Here is a 23,049-nt window from a genome sequence, read left to right on the forward strand (position 1 = left end):
GGGGCCAAATACCATTTTGAAATTAACATTGTGACAACTGTGACAAATGTTGTGAAGTAGGCCTACAGCAGCTTAAAATGGCCAAGGATTTACTGAGAGTCAGTCACGTACATAATGTAGGGCCTGCAGCTGGATGTAACATACTGTACAGAATTTATCTGGATAAAATATGCTATACTTGTTAAGTGACAGCAAAAAAGGCAACATTTACAATCACAAAAATGTAACCCAGTAATCATATTAATCATGTGTAGTGAGACAAAATACCTTGCATTGCTATCATCATTGAAGTGACCCCCCCCCCCCCCCCCCGCCCAGAAGAATAAATAAAAATAAAAATAATAAAAAATGAATAAAAATGAAATAAAAACGTTACATTCAAAAAGAGATCATGGAATCTAGTCACTGGTAATAATACAGTTGTGCAAAAGAACTGCAGAATGTTTGTGACATTAGGCTATGATTGTCTTCATTTCCATTGTACTATTAATTGTGATTATGAGTATAATTCGAGAACTGTACAGGGGAATGAGATGAGATGGGGGGGGGGGGGGGGGTGAAGTGTTATTGTGTTGCGTGTCATTGTGTTCGTGGCGTATCCCTTTGTGACATCGATATATGATTGGTGCAGATAAGACGGCGTTGCAAAACGCTTGATGAGTGTGCCTGGTGCATTCTGGGAGTCTTGGCATCTGTGTGTGTTCTGTTCAGCCCTCGTCTTCCAGTTCTTGGACGGTCGGGATCAGGCTGCTTGTGGACTTGTACTGATTGACTTGGTGGTCGGCGGGGAGAATGTTCACAGACGTGTTGATCTGTACTGTACAGTATGTCCCTTGGTAGGTGTGTGTTCTCTTCATCTGTAAACCATGTCTTTTCTGAGGAAAGAGAACAAATCATACAGAGAGAGAGGGACATCAAAAGGTGAATGTGACATGGTGGTTCACTGCCATCTCGCTGTTTTAAATGTATTGGGAGAATGTGTGTACACTTCAATCGTAGGCATCTCAATAACCACTTGAACCCTAGAATCCTTACTCGGGGGGGGGGGTTCTTGAGTTTAAATTAACTTTAGACCTTGTATTGAACTGTACTTCCCTGTGCTTTTCCCCCCCTGCAAACTGCTAATAAAGTAATCAATCAAACAATCAGCTTTTAGATAGCTATTTGCGACGTGGAGATTTAGTGTAGAGGTAAAAGGGAGAACAAGCACAGGGCCAACTCAGATCAAGTTTATAAAGTATAGGAGTGTTTGAGTGGCTTAGCAAAAGCTCCAAGCAGCCGCCTTGCATCCATGTTTCCAAAGCAAATGGAGTTTTCATGTTTCAGCTGCAATTGACCATACACATGCGATTTGGAACCCAATGAGCCACATGCAACTAGCATACCGAACCCATGTCTTGCACTTTTGGAATAGTGAAATTCGCACAGAATAAACGTTTTGCATTGTCGTGTGGGACATACGTAGCCTGTGTTTCTGCAAGACATACAATGGAGATTAATATTGTGTACATTAACAAAACACAGTGTAGTTGTTCTCACTAGCAATCGATGGCAATATCATTGAGCAGTTGTTCAAAACAGAACATGTTTGATGTTTAAGCCTCAAGTCAAATTTAGTCCAGCATGTCAATATGTCCACACAGATGTCCAGATGAACAGGTGGAATTTCACCTACAGTACTGTATTAGCATTTATTTGCCGATATATAGACAGCGAATAAATGCTAATAATGTAGGTGAAATTCCACTGTTGGCAAGATTTTTTTTGTATGTTATCTATTGTCAAAGCTATTTAAAAAGTATTCCATACTGACTTGTTGCATGCCATAAAATATAGAATCTTACAATACATGCAGCACGTCTCTGTAAGCATGCCATGTATGCACATACGTATGTCTGCAATCCATGTAACTCGAGAACCGTTTGCCTCACCGACTTCAAATTTGACACACAATAGTTCCACACCACCACAGGGAATGCCCGTCCTTGAGTCAGTCAGATACACGATTGTCCAGAACTGCTGTCGTGTAAATCCAACAAGTACACTCATCTAAACTGGACTAAAATAGACAAAGTAACGAAGAGTATAGACGGTAAACTCTTAGACGGTCGGATGAGGAAAATCACGCAGGCAGAGAGATGAGCTGAATATCCATCGATGTATTTATTTGCAGTAAGTCAGACAAAGACAGAGGGCTTTCCGCGGCCCTTGAGTTGAGCCGCGGAGCCCAGGGCACATGACCGTACGGTCACACTGCCCCCAACAAGACTAACTCAACATTGTATTTACAGACATATATATAGTTTACATCAAACAGTTGAGTTCTGGGAGGGGTTGGGATTTAACATAAAGATCAACAACGTGCATAGGAATAGCAGATGGCTGCTACGTGTGTTTTGATTCACACCTGAGAGAAGCTTCAAAGGAGTAATGAACAATGCAGAGTACTTGACTGAGTGATTGCTTTCAAACTTGCAGACAGACAGACTAGACAATCAACTTAGAGTTGATTATAGCATGCTATAGTACAGAATTATCGAGTCCAGATACCACATTCCCCCCTTGACCATTACCATGATGATGGTCACATAAAAATATGGAACAATAATTCTATTACACCCCCCTTGACCCAATCACATGACATACTAAACATAAGAAAAGGAACAACAGAAAGTGACACTTTAAAAGTTCCCAAAAATAATTCCAGGCATCATGCATATATGAAAATTTACATTTGCACTTCACAATTAACTGACATTTAAACACACCACAACTTTGTCTTACCCTGTGTTTCAGTTTTAAACACACAAGCTTTTTCAGACACGCTCAATAATCCATTTATATTTTGAAACTATTTCCCTTCAAAAGTTTGATCTTGATGACAGCACGCTGCAATTACATTATCCCAGTACCCACCTTTAAGGCCTGGTAAATGACGAATCGACCTACGCTGCTACTGTTTACTCACTCACGTCCAAAGGTCCAAGTTATCTCGATATTAACAGCAAAACCTCGCACGTCGTTGCACCTAACTGCCTTTTTTAGTTGACTATTATTCGCACACTAAATTTCATACGAGAAGACAATAATTAGCTCTATTAATACCAAGACGAATTACATTCTGACGCGTATTGATAGGACCGCTATCGTCCGCCTGACACAGCCACATACAATTGTTTCATTAAAGCTTACCATTATTTAATCATTTCCAAGACACCATAGGCTCTTTAATCAACTTTTTTAACTAATTTAAACTTCGACAAAACACATATCAACACATGCCTATTATATGTTGAATAAACTTATACATTACACAAACGTTTTGAATACAGATAGATTGTTGAATCTCTTCCATCTGTTATAAATGAACTCTTTCTAGTGTCGCAAAACATTGTCTCTTAACTTGTTTAATATCTATTATTCGTTTGAGAAAAAATCAATCTACTTTAAGAACGGTCACTGCTCAAAAATGAAGCGATAACCCAATATCATGCTACTTTTTCATCAGAGTTACTTTCAGTCCCACACGTATTACTACAGTGAAGTAATAGACTAACCTATTTTGACCGCTATTTTCACTTTGACTACTCTAGCCCACATTTCCGACACAGAAACTGTCCATACTGTATTTTAAATCTTCTCAAATATAATTTCCCTTCTAAACATGTGACGTAGGTAGCCTACCTTTCGTGGTCAAACTGAGAACTGCAGCATGTTATGAAGAAAACCTGAAATGTTTTTTTCCGCGCACTGCCACTCACGTGTGTGTCCATTGTCCTTTCGTCCCGTCCAAACACACAGTCACACTCCCCCCTTCCAGACATTATGAATATGAAATATCACACAATGACTGGAAAGAAAAATATGAACTCTGTGTAGCTACAGGTCGATCAAAACGCAACACGTGAGCTTGCAGATCTGCTCTGTTTGAAGAATGAAGAATGAATGAAAAACGTCTCCGCTCGCGATCGCTGTTGAGATGAATCGCGCCGTGCCGTCCTCTCGCCGCACGTTGTGATGAAAGCACTCGCTCGCCGCATCATCGGGGACCCCCCTCGGTGAAGACTCACTCGTTGAACTTGAAGGCCTTGTAGAACGCCTCCCTCCTGGCCGCTGCATGCTTGCCGTGAAGAGACGCATCCTCTCGCCGCTTGTAGTGTCGCTTTCCCCGGTCGGATCGCCGCCGCTTCCCGCCGATATGTGGAGATCCGCAGGTCGCCATCCGATGCGCTGTAGAGAGGGTCGCTTCCTCCCGCTGCTGCATGGCGTGTCTGGAGGGCCGGTCCCTCCGCTTCGTCGCCGATCCCTTTGTTCCGCTGACCGCCGAAAAAATAAAGTTCAACTCAACGCCAATTTGTCCAAATTGTCCACTGGTCCACGGTTCTTTTTACCTGGAATGGAATGATCCACCCCAAAAGCAGTTTGTTTCAGGCTCCAACTTGTCGTGTAAATCCAACAAGTACACTCATCTAAACTGGACTAAAATAGACAAAGTAACGAAGAGTATAGACGGTAAACTCTTAGACGGTCGGATGAGGAAAATCACGCAGGCAGAGAGATGAGCTGAATATCCATCGATGTATTTATTTGCAGTAAGTCAGACAAAGACAGAGGGCTTTCCGCGGCCCTTGAGTTGAGCCGCGGAGCCCAGGGCACATGACCGTACGGTCACACTGCCCCCAACAAGACTAACTCAACATTGTATTTACAGACATATATATAGTTTACATCAAACAGTTGAGTTCTGGGAGGGGTTGGGATTTAACATAAAGATCAACAACGTGCATAGGAATAGCAGATGGCTGCTACGTGTGTTTTGATTCACACCTGAGAGAAGCTTCAAAGGAGTAATGAACAATGCAGAGTACTTGACTGAGTGATTGCTTTCAAACTTGCAGACAGACAGACTAGACAATCAACTTAGAGTTGATTATAGCATGCTATAGTACAGAATTATCGAGTCCAGATACCACACTGCCACAAAAGGCTCTGGTCAGGCTCGGCCAGTGAGCTAATGCGGGTATTGCATACTAGGTTCCCAACTTGCATCGTTCCCAAGTAGGCCGGTGGCCAACGGGCACAGGTCTAGTCAATTACAAATAGCACGTTAACATTACGAAGATAAGGTATAGATGGATCTTTATTTGGAATGGTTGCAGTTTGTCACTTTTGGAACCAATTTTTTAAAATAAAATTCATATATCGATGTTTATACCATGGCCACGGAGAATACTCAATTCTGATTGTCCGGAGGGAGAGTGAGCAGTTTTTTCAGTCACCAAACCTTTGGGGGAACATGCTTGTGTACAACGTGTGTGTGTGTGTGTGTGTGTGTGTGTGTGTGTGTGTGTGTGTGTGTGTGTGTGTGTGTGTGTGTGTGTGTGTGTGTGTGTACGCGCGTGTGCGTGTGTGCGTGTGCTATTGAAAAATAGCAGATCTACAACCTCATCGTGCGGCTACAACCTTGTAGATCTGCTATTTTGAATATATATATTCTTTCACAGCAAACGTTTTTAACTCAAATATTTTCAGATGGGCCGGGGTCCGCAGCCAAATTCAGATACTACTGGGGGTCCTTGAGCACTACTGATATGATATAGAAACAGGTTTTTCAGAAAACTGTCAGGATTTAGAAGACATTTCTTAAAAGTATGTACTTTTGAAAGCATGTACTTCAGTACTTTAACTCATGTACAATGAGTTCCGCCTAACAGTCTTCAGAAGCTCTGAAAATGCATAGAAAATATATCAGATGACACGTGGAAACCAAATTATTAGTCTATGCCTAGTAGTTAGCTAGCTATCTAGCTAGCTAGCATACATGGACGTTTGAAAATATATTTTAAAGATGTTTTAAAATCGGTTTTGTGACCGGTCAAATCCCCTTCCAGTCTGAAGAGCAGATGACAGGGTTAGGGATGACTTTTACCATGTGGAATTACAGACTCTCTTTTAGCTTTTGAAGACTGTGGAAGAGGCAGTCTGGCTTGAGATTTTATTCTGTGTGCAATATTGAATCCGTCATGATGTTACTGATAGGACGATAAGACGTTCACGTTAACAAACACACCCATACGCAGACATGCTGGGACCGATATGAAAAAGGACACACACACAGGCACTGTTCACAGACACAGAGAGAGAGTCAGACGGACGGACGGACAGACGGACAGGGGTTAAAGGGGAACATACTTTTGTTTATCCCGCAAGTCTCTTTTGGCGCGGTTGCTGCGGTTGGTGACGGGGATGGAGTGGACGGAGGAGCTTTTTTTGCTGGAGGAATGAGACGAGTGGGACAGGTGTGACAGGCTGGTCCGCGTCTGGCCGGCGTTGTGGTCGAACTGCATCAGGCAGAAGATGAGGTCGGAGGGAACCAGCTCGAAGGCGTACGGGGGGTTCGTGATGACGTACCTATGGAGGAAAGGCAGAAGAAGAGTGCTGAGTTAATGGAGTTTACAACACGGTAAAACTGAGGGTTCATTACTTCATTTGACTCTGAAGGCCTGAAGAAGGCATTTCTTTGGTCGAAACGTTGGTACTCTAAAATAAAGTATATTTGCATCGTGACTACGAGCTGTGCGACCTCTCTTCTCTGTCCAAGTTTAATTGTCTCCCGTGGTCAGCACCTCCCCACTATTGGTGTGCGCTCCTACCTCTTTGTTTGTTAATGTTTATTTTCAGACATTTAGCCACTTAAACCCGCAACATTTTGCAAACTGTACTTATCTGGTCTTTTTGTCCCCTCTACACCAATAATAGATTGGCAATTGTTGGCGAATGCCCCCCCCCCCCCCCCCCCCCAGAATAGGGATGCTAGGGTTAAAAATCTAATTAAGTTCTTATCACACAAATATTTGGTGGCCCCCCCAGCAGTATTTCCAAGGACCCCCTGTTGAAGACCCCTGAGGGACACCAAGTTGAATGTTGGCAGACAATGGAACTCACCGTTTGGTACACAGGCTTTGTTGGTTCAGATGTGCATCTCGTAGTCGATAGATGCCGAAGCACAGCATGTTATATGTTTTTAATGCTTTACAAAACAGGTCACCGTAACATCCACCATCCTGGAAGACAAGGACAGACATACAGTACCGTACACACACAATAAATAAAAAAATCTATAGTTCAAAAATATATATATAATATAATATATCATTTGTGTAGCCTCGAAATACAGTGTTGCAAATAGAGAGAGTATGTTTTGATTGTGTATTTGTTATAGACTATTTGAAATCATTTTAGCAGCGTTGTATGGGTTCTACAAATATATAAAATAAAAAATAGACGTATGAGTTCTTAATCTCTCTCGCCAAGGTGTTGGATCTCCACATCATAGCTAGCTCCCTCTGCTGGAGAACATGAGCTTGTAGATCGTCTATTTTCAAATGGCTGAAATGTATATAGGGCTGAAGTGTTTTGTAATAATAATCTAAATCTACAAAGTAACTAGTAACTAAAGTTGTGGAGTAGAAGTAAAAGTACTGGGGATTGGAAATACTCAAAGTACAAATACCTCAAAATTGTACTCAAGCACAGTACTTAAGTAAATGTACTTTTGTTACTTTTCACCACTGCCCGCAGGTGACACAGGACCAGTCAGTCACTTACCCCCAGGTCGGCGAAGGGCCCGTCGTACAGCGCTAGCTGCGCGACACGACACCTGTCCCTGTTCGCCAGCGTCTGTGGCGTGCTGTAGCCGCCTCGCAACGCGTTCTCCTCCGCCAAGAGCCCCTCCAGCTCCGGAGTGGCCCCGCCCGTTACCAGCGTCCGGATCAGGGTGAGGATATTATCGTTGAAGTATGTCTGAAGAGATGAAGGTGAGGAGGAGCAGAGACATCCTTAAGCAAACACCACCAAAGTCACAACTGAATCTACTCAAAGTGCCAGCCCGGTCTTGAGCGGTGCTATCGAGCCCCCGCGGCCCGTCGTGTCACATTGCCCCGCGCGCAGAGTGAAAAGACAGCGGAATCCAATTACCGCGGGTTACTCTCACTCCCGTCGGAAAGAGACAAGAGCGTCCTCCTTACACACGTTCGTTCTGTCCAGGTATCTCTTACGGCCAAAACAGCAGGGGACACTGATATGACAGACGAGTGGGCAAGGATGGAACAAAAGTGGATTAAGTCCGCATTAAATCTGTGGATATGTGTGACTGTGCATTTCCTTACTTAATGCCTGCTCATAACACGCGGGACATTGCTTTGTTTTCCATTAACACGCAAGGGCAAACGCCTGCCCTTTCCCTCGTGGTGCAGTCCTCTGTCTCTCCCTGCCTGTGCAGCACAAGTGACATCTCCCTCGGCTGCTGACAGCACTATTGACCAGGATGATGGATGAGGCCTGTCCATTAGGTAGCATTACCTTTGTCTGCACCGGGTGCACTTGAAGGGAGCTTTGTTCTAACCTCACTCAAAGTGAAAGGCGGACAAATGAAGCTATCATACCCGGTACAAGTGCCAGTCTTGTCTCCTATTGTTTCAACAGGCAGCAGAGGATACCAACATTAGTTTTTAGGCGGTTTGTTTTTGTGTGCGTGTAAGATCTACCTACATTACTAAAATCCTGAGGGTTACTATTAATATCTGAGATCATTTAAAGACTAGCATCTCCATCACTCTGTGAATCCTCTGTCGTGAGAGGCAATGTAAGGGGTGATTAGTAGCCTACTACCTACCTACCTACCTACCTACCTAAATTGCAGATCTACAAGATCTCTACACGTTGTGAGCTTGTAGATTGGCTTTTTATCCAATCAGGATAGAGAAGTCAGTCAGGATACAGATTTGGAAGTTATGACACAAAGAAATGAACAGACAGAATTGGAACTGGAACACTACAAAAATGAAGCTGATAAATGGGTACTCTCTCCTGAGAGTCAGAGACCGATTCAAGTCCAAGTCAAATTAAGTGCGAGACAGAGAAAATGGAAATGTGGACTCGAGACGAGTCAAGGACTGGAGTACTACAACACTAACTTACAGCACTCATTAGAGAGTCCAGAACACTGACAGCGAAGGCCGTCCCGCAGGCGAATGGCTGAGTGAGGTACAGCTCCGTGTCGGGATCGTCATCGTCATCTTGATCCAGGAACTGAACGTTGGAGTCATTCACTGCACGGAAATTATAAACACAATACAAAGATTATAACCACATAATGTACGGACACTCGCATCCCTACTCTGGGCGTGTCAAAATAGTCGAAACATTCGGCGAAGATAGCTGATCTACAAGCTCACAGCACGCCATGACGCCGCACGCTGTGAGCTTGTCTATTGGCTATTTGCGGCGAAGAGATATGAGGGGAAAAAAGGAGAGGACCAAGTATAGATCCTTGGGGGACCTCGGTCGGTGAAGAATAAAGGGTTTAAGGCAGCAGTCAATTGCACAGTTTGACTTTGCTTGTGCAAACTCTGTGCAATGAACCAGATGACACAGAATGAAATCCAGAAACGGCATCATGCATGTCTACTTCAGTGTGTAGACAATTTTATCATTTCGTACACAGAAATCATCAACAGTGGAGTTGCAGTGAAAGACAAAATGCTCGAATACACGTCAATAGATTCAGATATGGACTGCATTAAAAAAATCACTATAATGATTTGGCAGTGTTTCGATAATTTTGCCAAGATCTCCAATCGTGCTCTTACATACTGAAAAACATGTCTGTTTTGTTTTGTGTTAGGCACTGCTTGGGGGCCAAATTGCCTATGCCACATTCCATATCCCGGCCATTCATGCACACGCCGATGACACCATGCATATTGTCAAAGCTCCCAGGCTTTGATTCAAAGCAATAAGTCCTCCCGAGGTCAATATCAGCAACGCCAATATGCCATTGTTTGTCTTAAATCCATGACAGGAGCTCCAATTACTTGTACCAGTGTGTCAAAACAAATGAAAGTATCCCAATGCCCTAGAAGGCTTTTTCTCTTCTTTATTTTTCTCCCTCCCCCTCTCTCTCTCTCTTTCTTTTTATAAAAAAACATCTTTGAGCACGGATTAAAAGAAAAAGAAAGCATATACAGAAGCCGGAAGAGTATAATGTCAAAATTGGTTTGAGGAGTGCTACTTTTTATGAGGCATGCTGCGATTATTATTATTTTAATGTCAGTCATATTGACATGGCTGAGATGAAAGAAAGGCGCTGGCCGCACAGAATATGATCCGACAGATGATGTTATGAAAACAGCCCACAAGGATTTCTGAGGGATCAAACGCCTCACGATTCTTGACAAAAATAAAAGAGGGGAGAAAAAACAAAAAATAATAAATAAACCCATCATACACATAGTGTATGACTTGAGTTGAGATAGCGTTTCAAAACAAGACGAGGCAATTTCAACCAGAACCAAGGGTGAAAATGTGTTCAAAGTGGTGCTGCGGTTATGCAAATGTGGACTCTGCTTCTGCTGCAGCCAGCCAATCAAATGGGAAGCTGAAATGGCGGCTAGAGCCAAACCGACATATCGGTCTGGTTGCTAGAATACAGTATGGGCAATTATTTTGACTTTTTTTGACGAGGTCGGTATCGGGAATTATACTGTTTTTTTTTTGTATGTCATTATAGGCAAACAGATTCAGACCTGCAAACTCACAATGCATGATTCGTGATACATTGTGAGCTTGTGGATAGGCCATCTTTTGATTTTCCCATTTCTTTAATAAACAATTTCCCTTTCCAAGTTGATCAAAAAGATTAGAATTAATTTGGTACTTTTTGACAAAATATCTGTCCAAACGGTTGGTGCGCTGGTCTAGAACAGTGGTTCTCAAAGTGGGGTCTGGGGGAACCCCAAGGGTCCTTGAAGAGTTACAGGCGGCCTGTTAATGCCGAGAGTGTGCAAATGGAACGGGTCCATTTGGTCCCATTTGTACACTCTCAGAGTTAAAATATCACTGTGGATTTTACAGTTTTATACATAGGTTGGGGTTCCAGAGGATTTTACAGTATACATAGGTTGGGGTTCCAGAGATTTTTCATAATCAAGCGATTGTGAAATCCACCTGGGATCAATGGCCCTAACACAGTATTTATTGGTATGTTATGCGATCATTCAAATCGTAGTGTTTTGCCAATTATTTGTGGCCCTTGCAAATCCCTCACGGCCCCAGCCCAGACCCCACAGGTTGAGAACCAGCGATTGAAATTAGAACCACTGTACAAGGATCTCCAAATCGGGATCGGCTTCGGACCCCCCAAAAAACGGTGTGATCGGTCGGGCTCTAATGGCGACGGTGGCGGTAAGAACTGTGCAGTATAGAGGACAGAGGCACACTCCTTCTTACCCAACTCGGTAATCATTTGTATGTTGGTCCCACTGCATTTATCCTGACCGAATGAAATCACAGGCACTACTTTGCCTGGTTTTACTAATGGTGCTGGACAAAGTGTTAGGGGGGAAAAACACAAGTTACTGAGGCAACGAGGAGAAAGCAAAACAACATTGAGGAGACTTACTGCATCTTTAGTGTGGTTAGTGATAGGCTGACAACAATTTGCAATGATCAAACTCATCTACGTATACATTGTACATTAAATATTTAACTGGAATACACATTCCATACCGTATACATATACTCTAAGTATGTATACATACATCACACAGTACATATAATTTACATATAGATACTACAGGCCTACTGTAATTTACACATCCTACCTGGGTCGCGTTATTTTATTTCTAATTTTCAAATAAAGTACTTGTTCCAAAAATAACAAATGAATCCCAGTGGTTTGACTTGGATATGAAGTATCAATATTGACGGCGAGAAAACGCTAATGTTACCGCCACCGGATTAGCTGCATTTTCGGCAGAAACAGACAAATACGAGTGACTGTTTTAAGATGACCCAATGTTATTCTCCAATTAATCTCCATAGAAGAAATAATGTCCGCGGCCCAGGGGATGAAATGGAGTGACGTCAGGACTTCGGTATACTCTCTATGGTTTTTGATAATGGCGCTGTGAAATGTGTGTGTGTGTGTGTGTGTGTGTGTGTGTGTGTGTGTGTGTGTGTCTGTGACTAGCCGACTAGTTGTTTAACTACCTATTATGTAAAAAAAACAAAAAAAACAATCTTTCTTATCAACTAGTCAACTAGTGGATTTACTAGTCGACTAGTTGCTTAATGCCCTAGTGTGTGTGTGAGTGTACACACTGCACATGCTAAATAATATCCATATAGTTAGTTAGTAGGCAAGTATACCTAGTTCTGTAATGATGGGGATGTTCGCCCCGGTAGTGATGGAGCTCTGTCTTACTAATCCATGGACCGGACTGCTCTCTGGAGAAGATCTATCCATACCTGGTGGTGTGAAACCTACACGCACACGCACACACACACACACACACACACACACACACACACACACACACACACACACACACACACACACACACACACACACACACACACACACACACACACACACACACACACACACACACAGGAGGACACATCTCTCAGTGCATTATTCATTAGTTTATGAAAGGATATGACACTGGTATCTCTAGTGGTGCGCTGATTGAACAAATAGGTTGGACTGTTTCATCCATTCTTGGTTATTTGTAAGACCAAAAGTTGCTGAGTGAGGTGTTACACTATCGTCTTTGAGAGGGTTCGCTATTAGTATACGGCATGTATAATAGATGTGACATATTGCTCATGTTGTTTCCTTTAGAATGTCTCAGTGCAGACTCTCAAAACCCTTTTATGCGGAAAAAAACATAAACAAGAAGAGGAGCTACATACAGTATGGAGCCATGAAATAGAAAATAAGTGACACAAGATGGAATATAAATTGACTTGACAGTCCCTGCTTCCCTCAGACTGACAGGTAAGCACATTAAACCGGTGATGCTCTATGCATTATACATAGGCCATGTTTGACATCCATCATTTACTGCTGACTAAGACAAATGCTAGGTCATACATGTATTAGATGAAAAACTAAATTGGCAGGACTCCTCCCCCCCCAACCCCCCTCTCCCCCGCCCACCTGCGCCTCACCCCCGGTCAGAAGGGTCTCTAAAAGCATTACACGGAATGACCATTAGTGAAGAGGGCCATCCTACATCCACACACGAATGTCCTGTTTTTGTGGGAGAGATGCATCAATATTCATTGTAGAAATAACTCATAAATTACTCACGCGGCGTTATATCCTTATTTTTGTTATTCTTTCCAAATGAGCACCATAAGGGTTTCCTACGAAGCAGAGGCCCATCATCGACTGTACTGAGTGCCAGACTTTGTGACACCGCCTGTGTTTCGTTGCACACCAATTAGGCTTCGTGAGGAAACCGGTTGTTACAGTAACCTGAGGAATAGTCACTAGGGTTTACTGTCAAAAACAATGACACCAGGTCAGGCCACGGACGGCAGTGAGGGATATTCTCTCTGCCAGGGCCCTGTCCCTTCCAGGCAGTGCAGTGAACTATGATAGGGCACACTCCTTACCTTGGGAATTAGCCTGCAAGACCCCGATGCTGTCGTCAAACAGCATGGACTTGATGTTGAGCGACGCCAAGATGCACTCTTTGTCCTGCAGTGACGCGTCGTCAATATTGTTCTGATTGGCCGACAGGATGACACACATGTCGCAGAGGTTGATGTTGACAGCCCGAAGATCGGCGCGACTCAGCGGCGTGCCCTTTGAGAGGAGGAAGTGGGGAGAAGAGATGTCAGCAAACTTTCTTACGTGCTCCACCGGTATATAATATACAGACAAATGACCTGTGCTTATTTCAGTTCCGTCTACTGAACTGAGAATCAGAACCAGCTTTATTGTCACATCACAGTTTCACAAGTAAAAGTGTGTGAAATTATGTTTTGTGCCTAGTTCCCAACGTGTAATTCTTTCAAGAAAACTAAAAAAGGAATAATAGAGAGAGAGGGAGGGGGGGGGGTAAGTAGATCAAGGCAGGAAAGATGAAAGTTTGAACGCTTTTACCACAAAAGTACAAGTAAAGGTTTTCAGATATTTAGAAGCTTGTTTCTACAAACGGCACTGTGGAGGTGAACACTGCACCGTTGTGACTCCATTGTACTATACTCACAGGCAGGATTGAGATCTTTGGGAAGTTGTGAAGGGTCTCCCACTCTCTTTTCAAGTACTCCAGGGATCCCACGAACACAATGGGCTTCAGTTCGTGGTAGTGAAAGTTGCTCGCTCTCAGAGGCATCACGAGGTTCCGGAGGCCGACCAGCGCCGATTTCACGTCGCCAAATATGCAGACGACCACATGGCCACTCAGGACGGTCATGGCCGCCTCGCTCCGCGTCTGAGTGGAAAGAGGAAATGCGGGAGAAGGGATGAAATAAATAATGTCTTTCCTCTTTGACAGGAAATATTCACCGTAAATTGGTTTTATGATTCTTCCAGGGTGGAAGTTTGAACGTTCGCTCCCCTTTCAGTCGGCATATAGTGTTCACAAAGTCAACGTCCGATGGAAAATAGCACACAACATATGACTGTAATAGGCTGTGAAGGTAATTTGCAAAGTGGCATATGTATTAGTGTAAGAAATGTTTTACGTACGGGGCCCCCGTTATTGCAAATGACATGTCAAACACCTCATTACGAAGTGTTTAAGTGCCCTGTCAACCTCTGCTGGTGCTTTGTGACATGACACATCTGTCACCGGGGAGAGAGAGAGAGAGAGAGAGAGAGGAGTGTTGGGGACAAATGACGTGCGTGCGGACTGCGGAGGGAGAGTATACTGTACCCACCAAGATGACCTTCTCGATGTCTTTGGACGGGCACCAGTGAAACATCCCTGTGGAGTCGTATTTCTTTACATTCATGTCCACGCTGTCCATCTGCTCGCCACCGGGGATGAGCAAGGGGTCATGCCTAATCAAACAAAAAGACACACACACAGTGTCACACACACACACACACACACAAAACACACAGAAAGCGATCTTATCACACGTTTTGACTAAATTAAACCGCAGCTCGGCATTTGAATGCCGCAGTGAGATTTTTACACGATAAACCATAATTTATGGGGTGGCCAGAAATGATTACGGAAACATTGAGGACTGGTTATGTGCCTGAAATAAAGAATTTCATGCAGACAGTTCACCTTCAACATGGATATAAAAGAATATCATAATATGATGACTATGCACAGAGTAGCATCATTTGGTCACATACCGTGAAAAGCTACAGGCCCAAAATTGAACATTAGTTCAGATCACGTGTTTCCTTTGGCGAGGGTGTTAGACCACTTAACTCACACCATTGACTGCAAGTTATTCGCTGTCGGATGCAGCGGCGACTTTTATTTTGAAGACCCCAAAATTCACCCCAAAATGAACCGGAGACAAAATCTCCTTCAGTTAAAGGAGAATTCCATGCTAGAAGGCGTTCTTACTGTACCTTTATTTGTAGTTGTTACGTCCACACCAAAGAGGTCCAGGTGTTATTATGTGCAAAAGTGCATTATTGGCTATTTCCCCTACCATAAGCCCTCATTTGGGGTTGGGTTTTTCTGCTAATTCGCTTATTTCCATCGAAAATAAGTAGTAAAGTGTGTCGCTTGGGATACTATTTACATTATGAGATTATGAGACCCATTCAATTAAATGCAGTTCAATGCAATTCATTGAGGGCTTATGGTAGGGGAAATAGCCAATAATGCGCTTTTGCACAAAATAACACCTGGACCTCTTTGGTGGTGACGTAACAACTACAAATAAAGGTAAGAAAGCCTTCTAGCATGGAATTCTCCTTTAAGACCAATAGATCTACATGCTCAGTACACATGGTGAGGGGATGTGACGTGAACTTGTAGATTGACGTGACTATTTTTGACAGGTTTGAATGAACATAAAATAAAAAAAGTTCACCAATAACTCGAGATGCCCAAAATACGGACGCCTGGGTGAAATTCTTCTGTACACGGCATCACACACCCTTCCCTTATTCATGTTAACACAACGCAGTGGACCAGCAGGCAATGGAAAAAACCCTCATCAATAGAACATTAGAACGTTTGTGGGCCTTCAAACAAATCACTCGTACACAAAAAGTTGGCTTTTATATTTTGTATATTCCTGTCAGAAGCCATCTGCACAAAAGTGCCTTGTCATCAAGTCGACTGACATCAACAGCGGCAGCCAGGCGGACGGAGATGGCAGCAACACACTGCCTGCCTTGACTGGCGCGAGCACGGAGAAGCAATTACGCTCCCCTCGCTTCGTACAGCTTTTGACGTGTTGTGCTGCGCGGTAAAAGCTTTAACAGTCCACACTTTAAATATTGAAGCGGTTTGCCCAATCATATTTGCTTTCACGAAGCCAGAGGGCCATTAATGTTTTAGAGGAGCGGTCATAGCCACACAAAACTAATTTCAACCACCACACACGCCGCTGTAAGCCGCTGAGTTTAATTCTGGCCAACACTGACCGGACCGCGGTATTGCCGCCGTGAATGTTTCTGTGGGAGAGATAGGATAGTATGAAAACTGATGCCATTATTCAGTCCTCAGGTAAGCTATGGTAGACATGAAAGGTGCTATATTAAAAGGTATTTGATCTCAAAATTGGTCTATATTACATTTGTAATTTATTTTCTATGCATAATTAGGGCAACCAAATATAGGCATATTCACAAGCTTACTGTAGCCTATTATGTGCCTACAAACACCCTCTACCTTCTATATCAACACTCCCTTTGCACTAAATCGACGCTGACAGATTGATTTGAAGATAATGCCTCCTGAAACATCGAACGCAGCCTACTCTGTCTCTGTCCCAAGCCCTTTAAATAGTTCATATCTTTTCTCCAAGAAGAGCATTCATTTAATCCATGTGGGTATTTCAGAAGAATGACACCTTAAGTAACATGTTAAGTATGCATGAAAGTGTCAACTGAAACTAGCTTCCCTAAGGCCCCAACAGGCTGACGCCAAATAGTAAGCCTTTGGGCTTATACCCCCAGGCAAAACCAGGATGTCCTTTCAGAAATGAAAGCAGTCTGATAAGGTAAATGTCTCCCTTAATGCGTTCCATTTCTTAGCCTCCAATCGTGTCAAGAAAATTCTAATTTGAAACGACATCGACATCCACATTTGAGTGGAGCGCTGTATGTACACAGCATATGAAAGTCCTGAAATGTTGTTCGATTGCAGTATACAGTGTAGTAGCAATATTTATAACACAAAACAATGGACCAAATCTATGAACATGAGTGCATTGTAACATAATGCAACATTCCCCATATTTGCTTTCCATGATCATTGAACTAGACACCAGCTTCCTTAAGCTAAAAATCACACTATGTTTACAGATTAAAACATTTGCTGCGTATACATTTTTCTGTAACTTTATAAGTATAACCCTAGACATTTTACAGGTTTTCCAGGACTGCGAGGAAACCAAATTGACACCATACTATACAGTTGGTTGTCACCGTCTACTCACAAAAAAAACCCTAAAAAAACCAATAACCAATTTTCAAGTTTCAAAAAACGTAGTGCGACTATTAGCAGGTGCTAATAAAAGCTAAAGCATTTAGTAGCTTTACACCTCAGCTTAATATTTCATTAAGAGGGGAATGTTTCACCGCTCACTCAGTGGCGCCCCTGTCACTTCTCTCTGTCCTTGCGGACATGACTGGCGAGGCAGCGAGCTCTGCCAAGATCGCTATCTTTCACAAACTGTCAGCCATGATGGCCTGTCACTCTCCGGCACCGCTGGCTGCCTCTCTCTCTCTCTCTCTCTCTCTCTCTCTCTCTCTCTCTCTCTCTGCGCCGTCGTAGCTGACATGACGCGCGTGTCACGCTGTGGACGGACGGACGTGAGCAAATGCAATGTGACTGGCCACAATTAGACCGGTTGTCTTGTGACCCATCAAGGAGCCTATATGGAAACTGTGTTAATTTCAGCAGCAGAGTGCAAGACGGTACTTGTTACTGTGCCGCTATCTGTAAGGTGGGGACCGTGGGGTGGCTCTATAGTCACATGGCTGAATGCTCCTACGGTAAAAAACAGCGTTATCTACACTGTAAAACCTTCGGCGTTGTGACTGCAGATTTTACAGTGTACAAATCTCACAACATTCGAGTGTGTTTTCTTGACAAGCTTAATAATTAGGAATCTCATACTGCACTGTTCAAAGACTCGGGACTGCAAATATACAACAAAGTGTCTTTTATAGCAAATGATTAATATTCTCTCTCTCTCTCTCTCCTTGTCCTTTTCTAGCCAGCACTCCTGTACTAGTTGAGGCTTACCACACTGTCCCACTCCAGCAGGCAGTGAGAGCAGGCAAAGCCTTTGAAAATTCTCCCCCATCATGCAAACTGACAAAGGCTTGCTTTTCAGAAACCCACAGCCAATCTGTTGATCATTACTTATTTACAAAGGCCTTGAGGCCCCAGGTCCTGTAAAAACACATTTGATATAGTATATACACCCAGATGTTTTTCCCCCCTCTGCTTGTAGAAATAAAGTATCCCTTAGGCTACCTTAACAAATCCCTCTCCATAGTGTATAGGCAATGCACCCTGCAACCCTAACTATATGAAACAACACATCCACCTGTATAATACAGTATATTAGCATAGCAAATAGATGGATTGTTGTTGATGGGTGGATGTTTTGGCTGAAGGCTATGACATGAAACAGCCTGATTTCTGTTACCCATGGGTCAGCAAATCACCTCGAGCAATTCAACTTTGACACCAGTCTGAACCGAATCAAACAAAAGGCAAATGGCTCCCGGACAAATCGGAAAGCCGGAGATCAAAGAAAAGATACCAAATTACTGTACGCACTAAGAAAGAAACAACCTTTCCCTGTGCAAAGATCATTTCCTTTAGCACGGAGTTGAAGTTTACTTGCAAGCTGTAAATGATGATGAGTAGGCCTATATGCCGTTTAGAATATGGGTATGCTTAAACACTGTAGTCTGGGAGCATTTGTTCACAAACTTTTAATTAAAAACTAAATGTAAGAAACAAAAAATAAAAGGGACCAATAACGATGTGTCCACGACCCACAAATGAGTCCCGACCCACTGTTTGGGAAACGGTGTCTTAGTGAACTGCATGGAGTTGAGTCATAACTGTACTTTGATGGCTGTATTTTTGACAGATTTCTTCCGTCTACAGTACACAACAAACTCTCCAAAAATTGCAGATCTACAAGCACGTTGTAAGCCTGTAGATCTGCAATTTTTTGCAAATGTTTCCCCCTGGGTTCAAGTGCTCAAGTGCTTAAAGGACCATGCAAACATCAATGCATGTCATTGTATATTCACAGCTTCAGGCAAATACCATACATAAACTCACTGTCGACCATTTCTCCATCAATGGCTTTATTTTAGATCACGTTATTTTAGATAGATTCCATTTTCTCCAATGTCATTAAAACGTTACTGAACTTTGCGAGCCAAGGAATCGACCGAGTCAATGTTGGCTAAACATCTTCGCATGGTTAATAAGTCATGGATTTAGAATTTATTTCATAAATCAATGTTTTCTCCAGGGATTATTTTCAGATAGACTTTGGAAATCAATCTGCAATCTCGCACATGCATAAAAACCCAACGATAATGTAACTCTGACAAACGAATAGACAAATAGTGTTGGATTACCATGTCAAGTGAAATCAATGGTCCGGCTAAACATGTCAAACCACATGTCATCGATAGTTGCAGCCCTGATTGGTATGGTCTAGAGATCCACGATATAATCGGTAACGTACCGAAATCGGCCATATCGGTACCGAACCGATCTCAAAATAATCCTGTTTATTTCCCAACGATATTGTTGACAATATCCATTGAACGACGCAGATAAATAGGAGTGTCATTAGAGAATCAAGAGTGATACGTGAACAGCAGTGCATGTCCACAATGGAGAAAATATAGTAAATACATCCAGCAATTACAGCTAGCATCTCCATTTCCACTGTGTAAAACCTTACACACGATCCATATGACTTCACTGTGGCCGGGCTTATTCCCCTTTACACGTGCACTTAACGACGCCGCTGATTATCGCGATGGTCTGTCGTAACTAGTAATGCTCCCACGACGTCGACCGACTGCACAGCGCTAACCTCGAGTCAAAATCAATAAACGCCCGTGTAATTTCAGGGGACAAGATAAAAGCAAGGTAGCATTTTGAATTCACTTTTGATTGTGACGGTACACATCATCTATGGTTCCTTTATGTGCTGTAAAGAAGAAGAAGATCTCTACAAAAGATGAACAGCCTTAGGCTATCTATGCTCCTGGGGCCGTTCTGATTGGCTGCCGCAGTCATTAGTGCCAAGGCCGCTTAAGAGATACACACCGCTGTACTGTGTGGATGGAGCTGGGAGGGTGTCACTTGAAACCACGCAGTACAAGCCCTTTCAAACAACCTGACAACAACCCCCGCCCCGTCACAGAGAGACAATGGCATTAAGTGGACTGGGAAGAGAATATACAGTTTAACGACTTAAAACCTTGTTGTGCGTCCAAAGGTGAAAATAGACAGTCTACAGGCGTGAGCTTTTAGGCTTCTTGGTTTGTTTTTTTGATGAATGTTATGACATGTCCAGAATCGGGCTGCTAGGGTTCATGTGGTTAAAGGGACACTTCACTGCTGGAAGAAACTGCAGTCACTCAATGCATTCAATAGTATTTGTAGTAGATAACAGTAGCACAATTAGACATTTGCACCCTATGGCCAGAAAAGTAATTTGTGTTTGTCTAGTGTTTGACTGGATTGCTTAATTCCTACAATAGCCATAATGCTTTGGTGCACTCACCCCACCTTGTGGAGAGGGCATTCAAAACCGCACGTTGCACGCTGTACAGTACCTCATCATTTTGGGCGAAGAGTTCGGAGAGCTTCTCATGCCTCCGTTCCGCTGCTTCTTCTTGGGTGACAGCGCCGAGTGCTGCTCCTCTTCGACTGCAACGTGCAGGCAAAGGTATTAGTGAGAGAATCGTCCAAATTTAACGCTCTTGTCTAAAGCAGTGGTTCACAAACTTTTTCATGTCAAGGACCCCCAAATTGACACTAATTATAGCCCACGGACCCCCATTTGAAGAGATATGCCAGGGACCCCCAAAAGTGACGTTTTTACGGCTCTAGCAGTGATTATCAACATGTCTAATTTCAAGGACCCCCAGTTAGACATGCATTAGTCTACGGACCCCCCATTTAATGGCATTTCTATCTCTGAGACCCCAATTTATTTTGTAAAATAAATGTTAATTTAACTCTGTGAGTTAAACAAAATGGACCCATAAGGGTCCATTTGTACACTCTCAGAGTTACAGACCCATAAGGATCCATTTGGTTACAAACTATCATTGAGCTGGGGACCCCCTGGAACTCCCTCCCTCAAGGACCCCGGGGGTCCCCGGACCCCACTTTGGGAACCACTGGTCTAAAGTATTGACAAGAGGGGGGACAAACTAAACAACAACTGTGAATACAAACACAAACAACCACACACAGTTAAGAGGACGGCGAGAACCCCAAACAACCAACGAGGAATGCTGGAATGACAGACAGAGAATGGGTCAGTGAAGGTTGGGTCGTACACACTACAGTATACAAAAAAAACGGACTGAAATCTGTTATGCTCGGAAAACATCCTGATGGCTGTATGATGACAGCTAGATGCATTAGAGCACAGTGTGTGTGTGTATGAGGATGCAAACATGCTGCGGTGCCATCATCATCAACCATCATGCCAAGTACAAACTGCCAAGCTCTAATGGGCTCTAAGCACACACGCCATTTTGGAAAGAACTTGGGCACTTCCCTACTTCCTTCACAGGTGTTACCGATGATACTAATGAAGGCTCTGTTCCATTCTGGTCAAACAGAGTCAGGGTGCTGCTATGGTGCATGTTGGCTCACTGGAAACACTCGTTTGATGATGGGTGTAACTCTGAGAGTGTACAAATGGAACCAAATGGACCCGAATTTTGGTTCCAGTCGGAGTAAAGGGGTTCCTTGAAATTAAAAAAGTTTTAGAAGCACTGTAAACTAAAAGGAACAGAGCATTCATTAGTAGGAAGACCTATTCTGTGTGCATATAGACCATTACTTGGGGCTGATGTTTTCCCACTTTCTACCCGTTATACCAGATCCAAGTAAACAAGCACAGGAGCGATTCTTCTCAAACGTCTTCATTTCAAGTTATCAGCATACTGTAACTCTCTGAGTTACAGACCGGTGTCGGGTCCATTTGGACAAGAGATTCCATATTGATGCATCCCTATATAAATTGGTTTGCCTATGAATATCCTTGATTGTATTGCTTTCAATATTTCAACAATCTCATTAGTACCACTTTCGTCGTTACAATCAAACACATTTCAGATCCGCTGACTATGCTAATGACTCACATGGCCATTTAATTAAGATAATAAACCACGAATATAAAAAAAAACACATCATAAATTAGGTCTCTTTGTGCCAATTCTGATTGCTGCTGATCCTTCCTCATCTCGGGAGCGATGCCCTTGGCTCATGTAATTAGGTTGGTCCTAGTGCCAGTTTGATTTATGCACAGCCCAGAAGCCCCTTGGACACTGTCTTTGCCGCTACAGCACTCTGCACTGAGGTCTTCATTGAAAATGATTTACATGTTTTGCCCTTGAGTGAGAATTGTCAGGCAAATATTTTCACAACCATTATCATCATCATCCGGGTGACGAACAACAAATATGACAAGTAAGACAATTTGAATTGTTTTAACACCAACTAGCTTCGTGTAGCGATAGCAATATCACTGCGTAGGATAGATATTAGTCTCTCGTCCCTCTCAGTGTTCGATTTTTGTCTGCAATGTCCCGCCCCATATTTGCTCTGGTTGGTTATAGCCTGGTTCCAGACGGATCTGGTTGGCTCATCACAATTTCGGCCGTGAAGTCCTCCCACAATCGAGAGGGGCCAGACATGATCTGCCTGGCGCAATATGCATTGCAAAGCACCCTGGGCAAGACCTAAGCTGAAAAGACTATCAGCGGAAGTTGCGGGATTTTAGCGGAAGTGAAATCGTTGATGCTTTACAAATCAGTTT

General features: G+C 43.1%; 1 protein-coding gene across 6 annotated transcripts in view; it reads right to left on the reverse strand.

Annotated features, from left to right (window-relative positions):
• Positions 1-556: 556 nt before the first annotated feature.
• Positions 557-23,049, reverse strand: part of LOC310874293 (calcium-activated potassium channel subunit alpha-1a-like) — a 130,673-nt gene continuing 108,180 nt past the window's right edge. For 4 of the 6 annotated variants that reach the window (XM_083787038.1, XM_083787039.1, XM_083787037.1 and 1 more), the window contains 11 exons: positions 20,828-20,921; positions 14,737-14,860; positions 14,064-14,288; positions 13,465-13,657; positions 12,211-12,324; positions 11,290-11,382; positions 8,980-9,110; positions 7,609-7,803; positions 6,946-7,064; positions 6,193-6,411; positions 557-875 (listed from right to left, as the gene is read on the reverse strand). In XM_083787038.1, the coding sequence (XP_083643164.1) occupies positions 854-875; positions 6,193-6,411; positions 6,946-7,064; positions 7,609-7,803; positions 8,980-9,110; positions 11,290-11,382; positions 12,211-12,324; positions 13,465-13,657; positions 14,064-14,288; positions 14,737-14,860; positions 20,828-20,921 (1,529 nt within the window). In that variant the 3' untranslated portion in view covers positions 557-853. The remainder of the gene's footprint in view (positions 876-6,192; positions 6,412-6,945; positions 7,065-7,608; positions 7,804-8,979; positions 9,111-11,289; positions 11,383-12,210; positions 12,325-13,464; positions 13,658-14,063; positions 14,289-14,736; positions 14,861-20,827; positions 20,922-23,049) is intronic. The other 2 variants (XM_083787040.1, XM_083787036.1) reach the window with 1 other exon arrangement.

The sequence above is a fragment of the Protomyctophum parallelum genome (genome assembly GCF_964188405.1).
Source record: "Protomyctophum parallelum genome assembly, chromosome: 17".
Lineage (NCBI taxonomy): Eukaryota > Metazoa > Chordata > Actinopteri > Myctophiformes > Myctophidae > Protomyctophum > Protomyctophum parallelum.